The sequence below is a fragment of the Falco rusticolus genome, chromosome 3 (genome assembly GCF_015220075.1).
Source record: "Falco rusticolus isolate bFalRus1 chromosome 3, bFalRus1.pri, whole genome shotgun sequence".
Classification (NCBI taxonomy): domain Eukaryota; kingdom Metazoa; phylum Chordata; class Aves; order Falconiformes; family Falconidae; genus Falco; species Falco rusticolus.
The window spans coordinates 91,462,504-91,476,640 of NC_051189.1; the positions used below are offsets into that span (position 1 = coordinate 91,462,504).

The 14,137-nt window shown below is 37.6% G+C and overlaps 1 protein-coding gene across 2 annotated transcripts in view; it reads left to right on the forward strand.

Moving 5' to 3' along the window:
• EXOC2 (exocyst complex component 2) overlaps positions 1-14,137 on the forward strand; it is a 133,574-nt gene that overhangs the window by 4,020 nt on the left and 115,417 nt on the right. Inside the window, exons 1-2 of one of the 2 annotated variants that reach the window (XM_037379399.1) lie at positions 8,897-8,977; positions 10,373-10,528. In XM_037379399.1, coding sequence (XP_037235296.1) covers positions 10,411-10,528 — 118 coding nt within the window. In that variant the 5' untranslated portion in view covers positions 8,897-8,977; positions 10,373-10,410. Of the gene's footprint in view, positions 1-8,896; positions 8,978-10,372; positions 10,529-14,137 lie in introns of those variants that run through there. The other variant, XM_037379398.1, reaches the window with a different exon arrangement.

A 14,137-nucleotide genomic window follows, 5' to 3' on the forward strand; every position in this document is an offset into this window, starting at 1 on the left:
TGCTTTTTCTTCAAAAGGAAACTGGTCTGTGTAGCCTTTTTTGACAACAGAAGTTGTTAATCAATCTGCAGACAGTATGTTCAGCATTTTCAATTAAAAATACTGTGATTGCACTCAGTGATGGGTGTGAAAGGGTTTCTAATTTTTGGGGGTTTATTTTTAAGAAAAAAAAATTCTGAGACACCAAGCCCTTAATGGATCTGCTTTTCTCTTGACCTTCAGGGAACTACAGCTTCCAGATTTTCAGCTTAATTCTCAAAGGCAGACCCTAGGCTATATTACACAGAAGCCAGTGGGGATTCTGGCAGTATAGAAACGTCTGGATCAGATTACAGTATAAATCAGTGATTTCTAGGTGTATTTAGACTTGTATTTTATTTTTTTTTTGTTTCCTTTCACTTCATGGATAATCGGAAAGCGATGTACCCTGTATTTGGAAGTTCATCAAAAAGCCTGTAGTAGGTAAAGATCTAGGGCTATGCTGAGCAAAATCTCCCTTTTAAATGCCCACCTTTAAATTAAGGACAAACTAAACTGATTTTCTGAAATAATCCTAAAATGTGTCAATTAAAGAAGCAATAACTTTACATTTTCTATTTAAGAATTATGTGAATTCTGTGACATTTTGTATCTTACTGTGGCTTTAGCATGTACCTTGCTTATTACTGGAAAACTGAAATCAGATTTTTGGTAAAAAGTTAAGGAGCTCTGTGTATAGCTGATGGGTTTTCCCCACATTTCCTTTTCATCAGCATAGAAGGCAGGGGATCTATTGTTTCTGACAACTTCACTAATCTGAAAGCATGGTAATTCCATAGAGGAGGTGGGTTGTTAGGCAGATGAGTGGAAATGAAGACTGAGAGTATGTAAGGCAGAGTCAGGCTGAAATATATCAGAAAAATACCTGTGCACACAGGCTCTCAGACAGTGAAATACTTGAGTGCATTTGACCATGTGAACAGAGAAGGATGCTATAGCATGTACCTTGAGTATTCCCTGAACAGATGCCAGAAAGAGGTGTTCAGGAGACTGCATTAAAAATACAGGAATCTCAGTAACACAAGTGCATGTCTCATCTTTTAAATATTTTTGAAACAAAAGTAATTGCCAAAAAAGTCACACGGCAAATGTTAAATTTAGTGTTGCAGTCTTACCTACGAGCACCCAAGTTAAAACTTCAGCTATATGAACTGTATAATTACAGTGGTTATACAGTGTTTTTATAAAGAATATTGTGTATAGTTACAGGGCTTAGAAAAAAACCTATGGTGTCTTGTTTCTTTTCTCTAGGAATAAAAAAAATGCCATCCCATTGGGATTTATTTAGTTTATTTTCCTGAACTTCTGGATCTTTCTGAATACATTTGCATAAACGTATTTGAAAGTTTTTGATGCCTGAAGTATTGTTTTCAAATTTCTGCCTGTGAATAACGTAAGAGGGAGGGATAATGAGGGTATTAGGATTCTTTATGGTCTTCCTAATTGCTAAAATAATGCACAGAAAATGATGAACAATTTTAGAACAAAAGAGGTGCAAATTGTTTAAGTGGAGGACGGTAAGGCGAATGACTTGTAGATGAAGCAAACTGCTGGATGTTGGACGTGGAAGCAGATGTAGGAAAGCATGTGCTTTGTGAGAATTTAGAAATTAATGGGAGATTTATGGCCATCTGTGATACGGTTTTGTGTAAAGCTGAGTTAATTTTTTTTCTGTGTATGTGTTTATATATAGATGTTTAAGCCTTTTCTTCACAACTTTGGTAGATTATAGTGATGTGTCACATAATAAATACAGACGCTTTTAACCAAGTAGATAATTTCTGGGGAGTTTTAATGCAGCATATAATAAAAATAGTGGAAATTTTGGGGAGAAATGTCTGTGTTCAGACTTTCTTAAATTACATTTTCTTCTATGCTATCACCCTTTTCTAGCCAATTCGATATGACTAGAACAGACCTTCAGAAAACCTAAATTGGTTTGACTTGAGTCTTGGTAATGAATAGTTGCTGTAACACTGAATATACTAGTGGAAATGTTCGTTTGGGAACTGGTATAAACCAGTATGCAGACCTGACTAATAAATTGGGGGAACAATTAATTTTCAGTGTGAAGTTATGGAACTTTGAAGCTAACTTTTTTTGAAAATGTGTTTGATAAAGTGAAATATTTTTAGGATTTTTTTCTTAAGGTTTTCCTAATCCAAGTTTATAGGGCTAATATTGACGTGGATTATTGTAGTATCAATGGTTTTGTTTAATAATGCCACTTGGAGATTGTCATTGTCACTTAGGTAAACAAATTTTGTGCTGAGGTGAAAATGTGACTCTGGCTCTGGGCTGTTCGGCCTGTATATGTGGATTAAATTAAATTCGTGTGCTGGTGAGTTTGATGGAGGAGGTATGTGTGTTCACTGTAGCAGAGTGGAGGGAAGGGAATTTTTGTTTTCTGTAAAGTAGACTGACTAAAACGGATTTAAAAATTCTTCACAAATTTTATTCAGCTTTTTCTGTTTGAGCAGGTGATATAATTGGCAGATGAAATGGTTTTCTGAACTAAAAGAAACAAAGACCCCCCCCTTTAAAAAGTATCTGTTCGTGTGTATTATAGATTAATGTTCTTTTTATTCTATTTTTAGAGGTTTGCTATTTTTACTCCTTGCTGATAGCTCACAAACTCAGTGTTGTACGTAGGGTCATTTATTTCTTCCAAGTTGTTTATAGTATAAGATACTAATGAACAAAACTTCATATTACAGTGGAATGTTTGTGGAAAAATTCAGCGTTTTGATGTAATGGCATTTGTGTGGTTAAGTGTTCTTTGTGGGGAATCTCTTCCCTCCCCAAATAAATAATGTGCCAGAAATCCTGATGTAGATATACATCAATATATAGGTATGCTGTTCATCATAACTGATAAGATGCTGTCATTTAATATGTACAAGGAAAAGGATTTATACTAGTGTAGATTTTTTTGTGACATGTGATAGATAGAAGGTTAATTGATGTTAAATGGATGCTTTGTTAGCCCTTCATCAGCTACTAAACTAGTACAGGGGGAGTGCAAATCATTACTACAAAAGGCCAAGACCAGTATGTTTTCTTAGTGAGGTTTACAGGTCTTTTTTTATCCCTCCCTTCTTTCCCTCCTTCCCAACCACACAAAACATAACCAGCTGTAACGATAGGAGGAGAGAGCAAGCAGCTTTCCTAAACCCACGCACTCGCACTCCTGCCCCCCTTTTCCTCCTCATACCTCAGCAGAGTGACAGCTTCTAGATGTTGCGTGCGAGTGAGTTCAGCTGGTGCTGTGTGGTCTGGGTGTGTGGTCTCCAGCTCAACTGAGAGGCTGCTAACAGAGTGGATGAGAGAGAGCAACACTGTTTACTTTAATTTATTTCGGATGCCGGAACTGTGCCCGGAGTTTCTCCTGAGCTGGGTTCCACAGTGAGCGGTGTCAATCCCTCGCAGCTGCAGCGGGCGCTGAACTCCTCTGCCGAGGGCTCTCGCAGCATCTGCCTCGGGTCCAGCCTTTTAATCCCTTGTGACTCCGAAATGTTAATGGCATCGCTGAGTGCTGCGATTATTTTGCTTTCGCTCTGTCAAGATATATAGCCATGAAGATGTACCTTGCTGGGTTAAGGAAAGCAGGACTTCTGCGATAACGGAGGAAACAGGAGAGCACGGCTATTGTGAAAGCAAAACTGCTGCGCTTATTCCTTGGCTACCCTAAAACTAAAATTGCTATAATGTATAATAATTCGTGACTGACTGGAATATTCATGAGCCCTTTTAAAAAGAGGAGGGTGTCGTATTATGTCATTTAATACTCCAAATCTTTTCTTTTTGTGCTCTCCATTGCAAAACTTGCACATCTTCCCAAATTGAAACTGATTTTGGCATGTAATGTTGTCCTGTAGGGTGATGTGTTTGTCAGTGTTAATATTGGCTTGAATCAACATGCCGGATATGACAGGGCAAGACAAATGAGGCTTTGTTTTTTTCCTCTGTGACAGTGAAATTACCCCCTTTCTTATGTTTGTTCATCTTTTCATTATAAGTAGCTTAGTGGTGTTTTGAAGAGGTTCGCCCCCCTCCCCCCAAATGTAAGATTCGTGGGCACTTCTTGTTTAAATTGACAAGTCTTCTTTTATTATTTAAATAAACATGCATAGATTCTTAATATCACTTGGAATTTCAGCATTGTTTAGCTTATTCACTTCCCAGTCTTTTCTGGCAGGCTTGCAGAATGGACTTTGTATTATTAATGCAGTGTTGAAGGCTGTGGAAATTCTAGGGCACTTCAGATCTCCAGAGGGGTTAATAAATGTCAGTTATTTTCACAGTGCTGCTTTGTGGATGCTTTCAAACCTTGGTTTATGTGGATTGTCTGTCTGAATTTATATTGTTGGGAAGATAAAGCACAGAAAAGGTTGCAATAGTGTTTTCCATCATTTTGTAATGGTTTTGAGTACAAACGCAGGAAACTTTTTGCTTTGTCATCCTTCTTGGGGTCATTTGCTGTGTCCCTTCACTGACTCTGTCATAGTGTGTTGTACTCAGGGGACTTCTTGGGTTTTCTAGTGAAAACAAATTATTATATTTATTTAGTGGAAGCACAAGTTTGTGTAGTTTAAGGTGAAAAGGCCAGCACCTAGGTTCTGGAATCTGCGTATTTATTGCTTGTTTAAAAAAGGGTGTTTCATAAATCTATTCATTTGGAAAGCATTTAATGCTGCAATGTTAGTGTGAGAAGAGTACCTTACCTACTGTTTTCAGGTTGGTTTGTCTTTTAGAAAGTAAACAACATCATCTGAGGAATACTGTAATTTGAACATGGGTGATGCTTTGGTTGTTCCTGCTGTTCCTGCCTGAAAAATTTTGAATTTGTATTCTGTCACGTATATATGAGTGAGAACAAATAAATAACTGTTACCTGAAGACTTGCATGCTTGCTTGTAGCTTTAGACTTCCTCAACAATGACAAATAGGCTTTTTCTTTCCTCCCTTCTTGACAGCTTAGATTCCCTTTGCTAGATGACCATGGCACTTGCATTGACCTTGAGTCTGTCTTCCTCCGGGAGAGTCTTTTACATTCAGTGTCTATGACAAACTACCGCTGAAAACTTAACTGGATTTTCAGTCACTGGAACCAATTTGCTATCTTATTTTTGAAGTCAGAAACTCCTTCACTTCAACTGCCAATTTTTCCACTGGTGAAATTTGTAAGGTGGCACCTGATTGTTACTCATCTTCTGAAGTTCAATGTCTTCATGATGTTTGTTGTTTTTCTTTTGCGTTTTGAACTTACCAGCCAATTTAATATCCTTACATCCTGAACTTCTGTTGTTTGCTTATTTCATATTCTGGTAGTACTTCCAGAGTGGTAAGCAGTACTCTGCCTTACAGAACAGATATGGTAGCTATTGGCGCTTTGTGTTTCTTTTCTGCTTGCCATTGAAAGTTGAATGGGGAAACCTGTTTAAGAACTTTCCTTTTAAACCAGACGAGGGTTTTCAAAAGTCAAAAAAGCAACTAGACATGTATTTTCCCGTATGTTGGACAATATTTCATTTTTTCATTATTTCTTTTTAAAGTGGCTTTTCTTAGGATAGAGTGAAGGTGTCTCCTCTTTAGCAAGCTTGTAATGTTCAGAGTAGTCTGGTTTTCTTATTTTTTTTTAACCAAACCTTTGTGAGAGGACAGTTTATTTGAGAAGCTCATGTAAAGACAAAGAGATGTTTATGAAAGGCATTTTTCAAGATGGCTTTGTAGTAGGTGGTCTTTGCAGAGGCTTTCTAATTCCTTGCACTTTCATAACAAGAATTATGACAGAATAATATAATAATATGGGTAAGATCATGGGAGCAGTCAAACAGATGTCATCCATGTTAAACTGTTGGGGAGATATTGTGAGGAAATGAAGGGTTTTTGCAAAAAAAAAAAAAAAAAGGTGGGGAGGACTAGGAGGGAGAGAGACCTCGGTTAGTGTAGAATAACATTGCCCATTCCAAAAAAATAGATGTGTTAACACATTTCTTCAGTGAGCCTGGCTCCTCAAAGGAAGTATCTTGTATAGAAAACGTATGCAATTGCCCCTAGTCCGTATAAGAAGCAGTCTTTCAGTACGAGGGCTGCTTGGGTTTGTATTATTTTACACATAATACATATTTGTAAAGAATATAATTTCTCTTTAGGGCAGTGCATAGAATTGCAACAAAACCTCTTCATTAGATTATTGTATCTTTTCATGAAATGAAAAAGTAATTATTTTTTTCAGCTTTGCTTTGAAAAAAAATTTTTTTAAAAATTAGAAACTTGCTTTTGGGCTGCAGTAGTATACTGGCTAGGCTTCCCGATAAGCAGTTCAGTCATTTTAACTATCGGCATGTTTGTCAGGAGGAGGAGGAGTATAAATGAATTGAAGGCCCCCAAGTGTTTGTTTGATTGTAGTAAGGACAGATTCCATAGAGTTCCTTCACTCACTCTTTGAAATAAATGAATCCAATTGCTGTTTAATAATAATAGAGCATCTCAGTGCCGTAGTGCTTTTGTAATGTGTTGAGATTTACTGTGGTATTCTCATTCCAGTCAGGTATTTTAAAGCAATTCTGCAGTAAGTATGGAAATACTTTAGAAGAAATATTAGACCTTGGGAGGCTCAGCATTTTTATTACATTTATTTAGCTCATCATGAAGGGGGATCTAGTGCCAATTTCTGAAATCCAGAAAAATATGTTGTAATATTAGTTTTGAGTTTTGGTATTGATTCAAGCCAATTACCTGTGTGCCTAGGTATTTTGAAAGAAAGAATGGTTGCAATGCAAGGGAACTGTAACTTTTTTTTTTTTTGGCAGGGGGAGAGAATCAACCAAATAATACCAAAGTAGCTTCTATTTCACTTGTTTTCCTCAAGATTTCTTTCTCTCCATATTACCACTGAGTTCCTCAAGATGGCTTTTTTACATCTGTGTTACTGACTAACATTCTATAAAAATTTTTACAAAAAATTGCTCACAGAGGTGCTTTATGTTGTCTTACTGGTATCTAGACACGTGCTGTTTCCTAGCTGTGTATGTGGGGATATGATCCCACTGTTTCTTTACAGCTGTTGTATATCCTCAAGCTTTGCTGAGGATCTGTGAGGACAGCTGCAAAGACCGTGTAGATAAGATTACAAGGAAGAGATGCAGTTTGTCCTCCTTGCTGTAAGTAAACTTGGGCACCTGATGCTTCTCTGAGATCCTCTTTGCACAGGACTGCAGAGGAAACTTCAGACTGAAAGGTCCGAACTTCTGTGCATATGTGTCTTGTACAGGAATAAACAAGACTTTCCCTGCATTTTTTGGATTCTGATTGCTCCAAGTAGTAATATTAGGTATAGCAGTGGGAATTGGAAGCTTAATTTCTATTGTGCTGCCCATTGTTTTGGCAGGTGATGCTGTGGTAATGGCAGAGTTAAATGCAGCACAGATGAGAGGAGAGCTGGGCAAGCATTGTGGCTCCAGGACTATCTGGGTCTGTCACTTTCACCTGTGGCAATGACGTGGACCAACAGTAGTGCAGGTGGGCTATCTAGACAGGAAGGCTTGGGGTAAGGAATGGGAGGTAAGGAAGGGGAATTACCAGGGCGTCTGGATTTGAAAGGAGAATTGGGATATTAACACTCCTCTCCCTCCCTGCTTGAATTTACGTATAAAAAGTCAGAGGGCGAATCGGCAGGACAGGAGCAGGAAGTAGTTCAGCTGCAAGACTAGGACCTGGCCTCGGATTTGAAGTGAGGCAAAGACTGTCTAGATGTCTCTGCGAGGAGGGAAAAAACAGTGTTGGGAAAGAAGGAGTAGGTTATGAGGGAGCAGGAGGGAGGGGACTGCCTGCCAGAGCACAGCCTTCTCTTCTGTACTGGAGATGACTGTCAGCAGATTTCTTTGTAATCTGCTGGTAACAGTCCTCCTCTCCTTCAGTGCTGTTATACCCACAAGGTTATAGATTGCATCTGTTGAGTACTCAGTTCTCTAGCCTCATGTTGGGTTCATGTTAAAGGTTCCAGTATTTTACATACAGACTTACGAGAGCATCCATGTGGCACTAAATTCCTGTTCTCATCAGTTTGTTTTTGCGAAAAACTGGGGAATTAATGTTTTACTAAAAACATAATGTAATTTTTAATGTTGTGAAGTCAACCAGTCAAGAAGTATTATGTTTGCCAGTTAAAAACACAAAACCAAAACAAACCACCTTAGTTCCCGGCATATGTTGCGTGCGTTATCATGGGCTCTTACCAGACTTCCTTCATGTACTGGACATGGCTCACATACTGCAACTTACTGTGTTCTTGCTTGTTCAACAGGAATCTGCGTCTCTTATGAATTGTGCACTCTTCAAATGTAGTCTCAAAAGTTCTAGTAGTTTTATGGTGTTCAGAGTACCTAAATCCTTCTTCCATATTAATGAATTTGTATGTGAAATGGGTATTTAAGATCAAATGTATTTTTAGATTTGAGGTGGTTTCTCAGGAAGTGAGTATTTTGGAGCATTGTACAGCATTTCCGATGTTCAGGCTACATTTCACACTGACTCCAGCTGTGACTTTGGGCTGAAGGTGGACACCCAGAAACTGAGAAGAAAAAAAAAAAAAGTCATTGTAATGTTTTATTATAAGTGACCTGCTATGTATCTGTGATATAGATAGAGACACGATCATGTCCTGGGGGCACTATTCGGTTACTTTCACCACAAGATCTTCCTCCTTATTCCTGCCTTTTTGATTTCTATCTTCATTTTCAGTGTGCGTTCCAACTTCAGAACATGAAGAAAGAAACCCATCGATGGGAGCTTCTTTGATCCCCATGGCAGATCTATCTAGTAATGATGAAAAATTTGGGGAGGTTGTGTGGAAGCGGGGTGTATGAGGATACAATGAATCTATTTTGTGTACGCAGAAGTGGCTGAAACAAAGATATTCTGGTATTTCCTAAATGTAGGTGCTTAGAAACTGCAACTTCACTGCAGTTTATTGTTAGGGATGATTTACAGAGGTTCTGGTTTTCAGGGACTTAACTATTTGCAAGTAAAAATAGAAAATATACCTTGATCCAAAATAAAAATAGGTTAGAGAAGCCTTATGAAGCTTGGTTATATTCCGTGTTGATTTTTTTACCAACCTGAACTTTTAAAGTTGTGTACACTAAAGTGTTCTATATGTGTACCTAAGATTTTTGAATGCTGACCTGTTTCATCATTCCTGAATTTTCTTAGAAATAAAAACATTGCTTCCTGTAGGTTATTTTTGGTTCTTACCTTTCCAATCCAGATGAATTCCTATTAGAAACTGATTATAGATAGCTAAATTCCAGAGTACCAAATTAAATTTTTTTTACTAGGAATGTTAAGGATGATGTTGTCTCTTAGCAGAAGAATTCAGGAGTCATGAAATGCAGTAGGTGATGCAAAATTACTGTGGAAATCCTTCAAAGAAACTTTTTTTGCCTGCCTTATGACTTCTGTAAGACCTGTGTACCTATGGGCAGGTTCTATGTTCAGTTGGTGATGTAAAAGTGGAGAAGTTGGTGGGATCTAACGTGCTTCAGGTTCTACTAGTTTGCATCTTACAGCTGCAGAGCTGTACAAAGGAAACTGCTAATAAGCCAAAGGAATTTGTGATCAGTTGCATAGTAAACTAAATGTAGGCTGCATAACATGCCTGCCCTGTTGGTGTTTGTATTACAGAGCTAATTATCCTGACTGGAGTTGACTCCTGTAATTTCAGGTGCAAAGGAATATTCTTCTGGAAATGCTTCTTCAATAATTTTATGTACATTTCTGTTGGGATATTATTTGTTTTGTTGATGTTCTCTGCTACTGTAGTGTCTGTAATGTTTTAATTTTCTCAGTTTACGTTAAAGTTAATGCTTTGTACAAATAAGTGCTGGGGGCTTCTTCCCATGGGACTGTCTGTGGCAGTAAGTCTAATTTTGATGGGGAAGTTATCCGAATGTTTACTCATGGTCTATTACTTAGCTTAGCAATTCTAAACTTTCCAAGGAATACAATAATAGCTTTCTAATAGAGGATTGAATAGGCTTATTAGAATTCTGACATAAGTGATTTAGAGTGTGTGTGATAGTTTCATTAAGCATTTTGAGGGTTTAATATTTTTCTGAATATATTTTTTATTTATAGTTCAGAACTAGAGCTGTAGTTAAAAAAAAAAAAAGTGCAAAGGTGCAGGTATTCTTTGGAGCAAAAAAGACTTTGAGGGTGATGTTCCACACTTCCATTCACATTTCTCTACCATTTTAAAGAACATTTTAAAAGTTTTTAGTAATTTTTACATAATTACTGTTTCTTTAAATGATTGTTTCTTGCTGAACAGACACAAGCAACTCGGTTTTCAGTAACTGAGTAGACATCATGTCTCGAGCACGGCAGCCTCCACTTGTAACTGGCATCTCTCCCAATGAAGGCATTTCATGGACAAAAGTGACAATTAGAGGAGAAAATTTGGGGACTGGGCCTACAGACCTCATAGGTAAGTTGAGGAAAAAAAACTTCTTTTGAGACTGTAGACTATCACATTTGGAATATGATTAGAGATTTATTTTTTTGCATGGTAGTCATCTGTGTTGTGTGTTATGAGGAATGCCCTTTTCACAAGTATGTGCTTGAATCCACAGGGATGCTGGCCGATGTATAACTCATCAGAATGATCATACTTTGCTAGATGAACCCCTTAGCCTGACTTGTCTCATGCTGAACACCAAGAGTGAATGTCTATGCAAGCATACTAGAAGAGGGTAGATGTAATGACATTATCCTTTGTTACTTTCCCTTGCACTGAGAATTTCAGCATGAAGACTTTCGTATCAGAAGTGTTTTCAACATACTGCAAAAGTCACTGAGTGTTGCTATTCCTTGAACTAGTACAAAGGTCAATTTGTGTAACCACAACAGTTTTGTCAAAGTGGGTTCAACGATTTAAGCTACACATTATATGAAGAACCATTTCTTTTGCTGTTTTGATTTTAACAATGTAACTTTATTTGAATCATCATAACTTTTGTGTTGAAAGAGGGAACAAACAGTTTTCTCTGATTCTCCTGACCATACAGATCTTGATCATCACTGGTCTGTTGCTTTTTTTTCCACACTGAAAAGTCCTGGCATGTTTAAATTTTCTGCATGTATCTTTGACCCTTCTTGTTGCTCTTCAGTGAATCTCTTTTGGTTTCACTACCAGTCATGGGTGAACATCATTTTGGTTACATGCGGTGTGCAAGATGTGAATACGCTGTGGCATAATACTGTACTTTCACTTTTGTTTTGTATTACTTCCATAGGACTCTGTTTTATGTATAGCTCCTGCTAAGCATTGAGCTAATGTTTTTCATTGTTCTGCCTATTAAAGGCCCATGATTTAATGCTTGAGGGTTAGTAGTTAGTTTGAGCCTGTCATCTGTGAATTTAAAGTTTTGCCTGTGTGTATCGTGTCTTTGTTCACTAAATTTCAGCTGTGGTTTTATAGTGCATCCAGTCAATCACACAAGGCCTGTTCCGCATTTTTTCTAGTTTTTTACGGTCTTTACATTTTGAATAAATCAATGTCATCAGCAAACTTTGTAACTTCTTCATGTTGTCTTTTATGAATATCTTGAACATAAGTGATCCCAGCCCATGCCCTGTGGAAACTTTCCTCAGTGAAAACACACCATTTACTGTAATCCTGTTTCTATCTTAACAAGCTGTTTATCTGTTTGAGGATCATATCCTATAGCTGCTTAATTTTCTTAAGCCTTTTGCGAAGGATTTCGTAAAATCTTCTGGAAATCCAAGTTAACTATTACTGGAGTTTCCCTTATTTCTTTTGTAAGTTAAGCATATGAGTACTTCAGTATTCATGTTAGAGACAATTTATCTAATTTGTTGTGGAACCATGACTCCTTTGAAGTCCATTGGAATTTTGTTTGGCTTTGTTAGAAACAATATTTCACTTCATGGCTGTAAACCAAGATTCCTGAATTCCATTCATGGTCACCACAATGAACTTTATGGCCAAGCATAAGTTACTACAATTTTCCCCTTCACTTCAGTTTGCTGTCTCTCAGAAGGGGAAGTACTGTTTTCCTGAGCTGCTAGGCAAGGTTGTGGTATACTAATGAATCTTTATTGAGAAATAATCAAATAACTGATGATGTTAAAAGGTGAGTATGTTTCTGTGTATTTGTGTAGTTGATGTAGTTTGATAACCTCACTAGTTTGTTGGTATGATCCTCTTAGAAGTGATCAGTTCTGGGTTCTGGGAAAGAAGACATCTTCTGTACTGTGCCTCAATATTACAGCTGACTTAACTGCTAGTGTTTTTTTCTCTTATGTTTTTGGAGTAACGCTTGTAACATAGAGCTGCTAATAACCTCACCCTTGGAGGTAAATATAAAAAAATAATGAAATGTCTTTTTTTTTTTTTTTTTTTCCCCCTTAGTTCAGTTCTCAGCTTTCTCCAGTATAGTGACTAAGGCTTAAGACATGTAAAGATTTCTTTTCATGGTTGAATTAGGCATGTAAATATTCCCTGTGACTTGAATGGAAACACTTGCAAAAGTGAGCCTTTGTAGGCACAAGATTTAAGCAAGTTTGAGTGAGGGTTTTATAATTTGTTATTTGAGATGCATTAGAGTAAAATGAAAAACAAGAAACTCTTTTATGTATCATAGAACAGTTTGGGTTGGAAGGAACCTTGAAGATCATCTAATTTAAAGCCCCCTGCCATGGGCAGGGACACCTTCCACTAGACCAGGTTGCCCAAAGCCCCATCCAGCCTGGCCTTGAGCACTTCCAGGGATGGGGCATCCACAGCTTCTCTGGGCAACCTGTTTCAGTGCCTCACCGCCCTCATAGTGCAGAATTTATTTCTAATATCCAATCTAAATCTACCCTCTTTCATTTTAAAGCAATTATCCCTTGTCCTATCACTACTTCATGCCCTTGTAAAAAGTCCCTCTCCAGTTTTCCTGCAGGCCCCTTTTAGGTACTAGAAGACCACAGTAAGGTCTCCCCTGACCCTTGTGTTCTCCAGACCGAACAACCCCAACTCTCTCAGTCTGTCTTCGTAGGAGAGGTGCTCCATCCCTCTGGTCATCTTTGTGGCCCTCCTCTGGACTTGCTCTAACAGGTTCATGTCCTTCCTACGTTGGGGGACCCCAGAACTGCACACTGTGCTCCAGGTGGGGTCTCACGAGAGTGGAGTAAAGGGGGAGGTAGATACCTGTTTATATATAAACAGAATATCAAATAATAGAACATGCCTTTTTCTTTCTTTTAAGAGAGAGCCTTCTAGTAATCTCTTTGTATCTTTGTATCAAATAAACTTTTTTTTTATTTGTAACTATAGCTTGGTACAAAAAGTCAAATCCAGGAGATACCTGTAGCACTTGTTCTCTCAGGGTTTAGTTTGTCTCTTAGAACATTTGCAGCTGCATTTTGCAGGCATTGTAAAATTGTCAATATATGAACTTAACCAAAATTGAAAAGTCTCAGTAAGAGAATTACTTGTGCCTACTTGCTGAAAGGCACATGAAAGATTGAACCCAAGTGTGATGTTCTCAGAGATCTTTGTATCATGCAAAAGATTAAAACGAAATTTTATTTTAAAGCAAGTTTTCTCTTTCTGTACTATCAAAAGGTCTCCTCCAACATACCTTTATTTGTTTTAGAAATTGTGCCATTACTGTATCTAGTGCGGTACATGAAATGTTAATAGAGACTTACTTTCTTTTGCATTTAAGATGCAGACAAAGGCTCTTACCTTCCATTTCAGAACTGTCAGATCTTGTGATCTTGTTTTCTTGGGAACCGTACAAACCTTCAATGAGTAGAAAATAATTGGTACAACAATCTTTAAAACATTTGTTCAAAGCTTTTTTACACTGTTAAATTGCTATAGCTCAGATCTTGATTTTAAAGTAGTACTTAATTCAAGCATGAATCCAGACCTTTGAAATTCCAGGGTGAAAACTTCTTTATGAAGGGTTCAGACAAATTCTTTCAGGTAGTCTCAGTTCCTACCACAACCTTTTTTTTTTTTCCCTCAGAGAGGTTGCTAGCATAAAACCAGAAGAGATGTAATAATATAACGTAAGGTTAA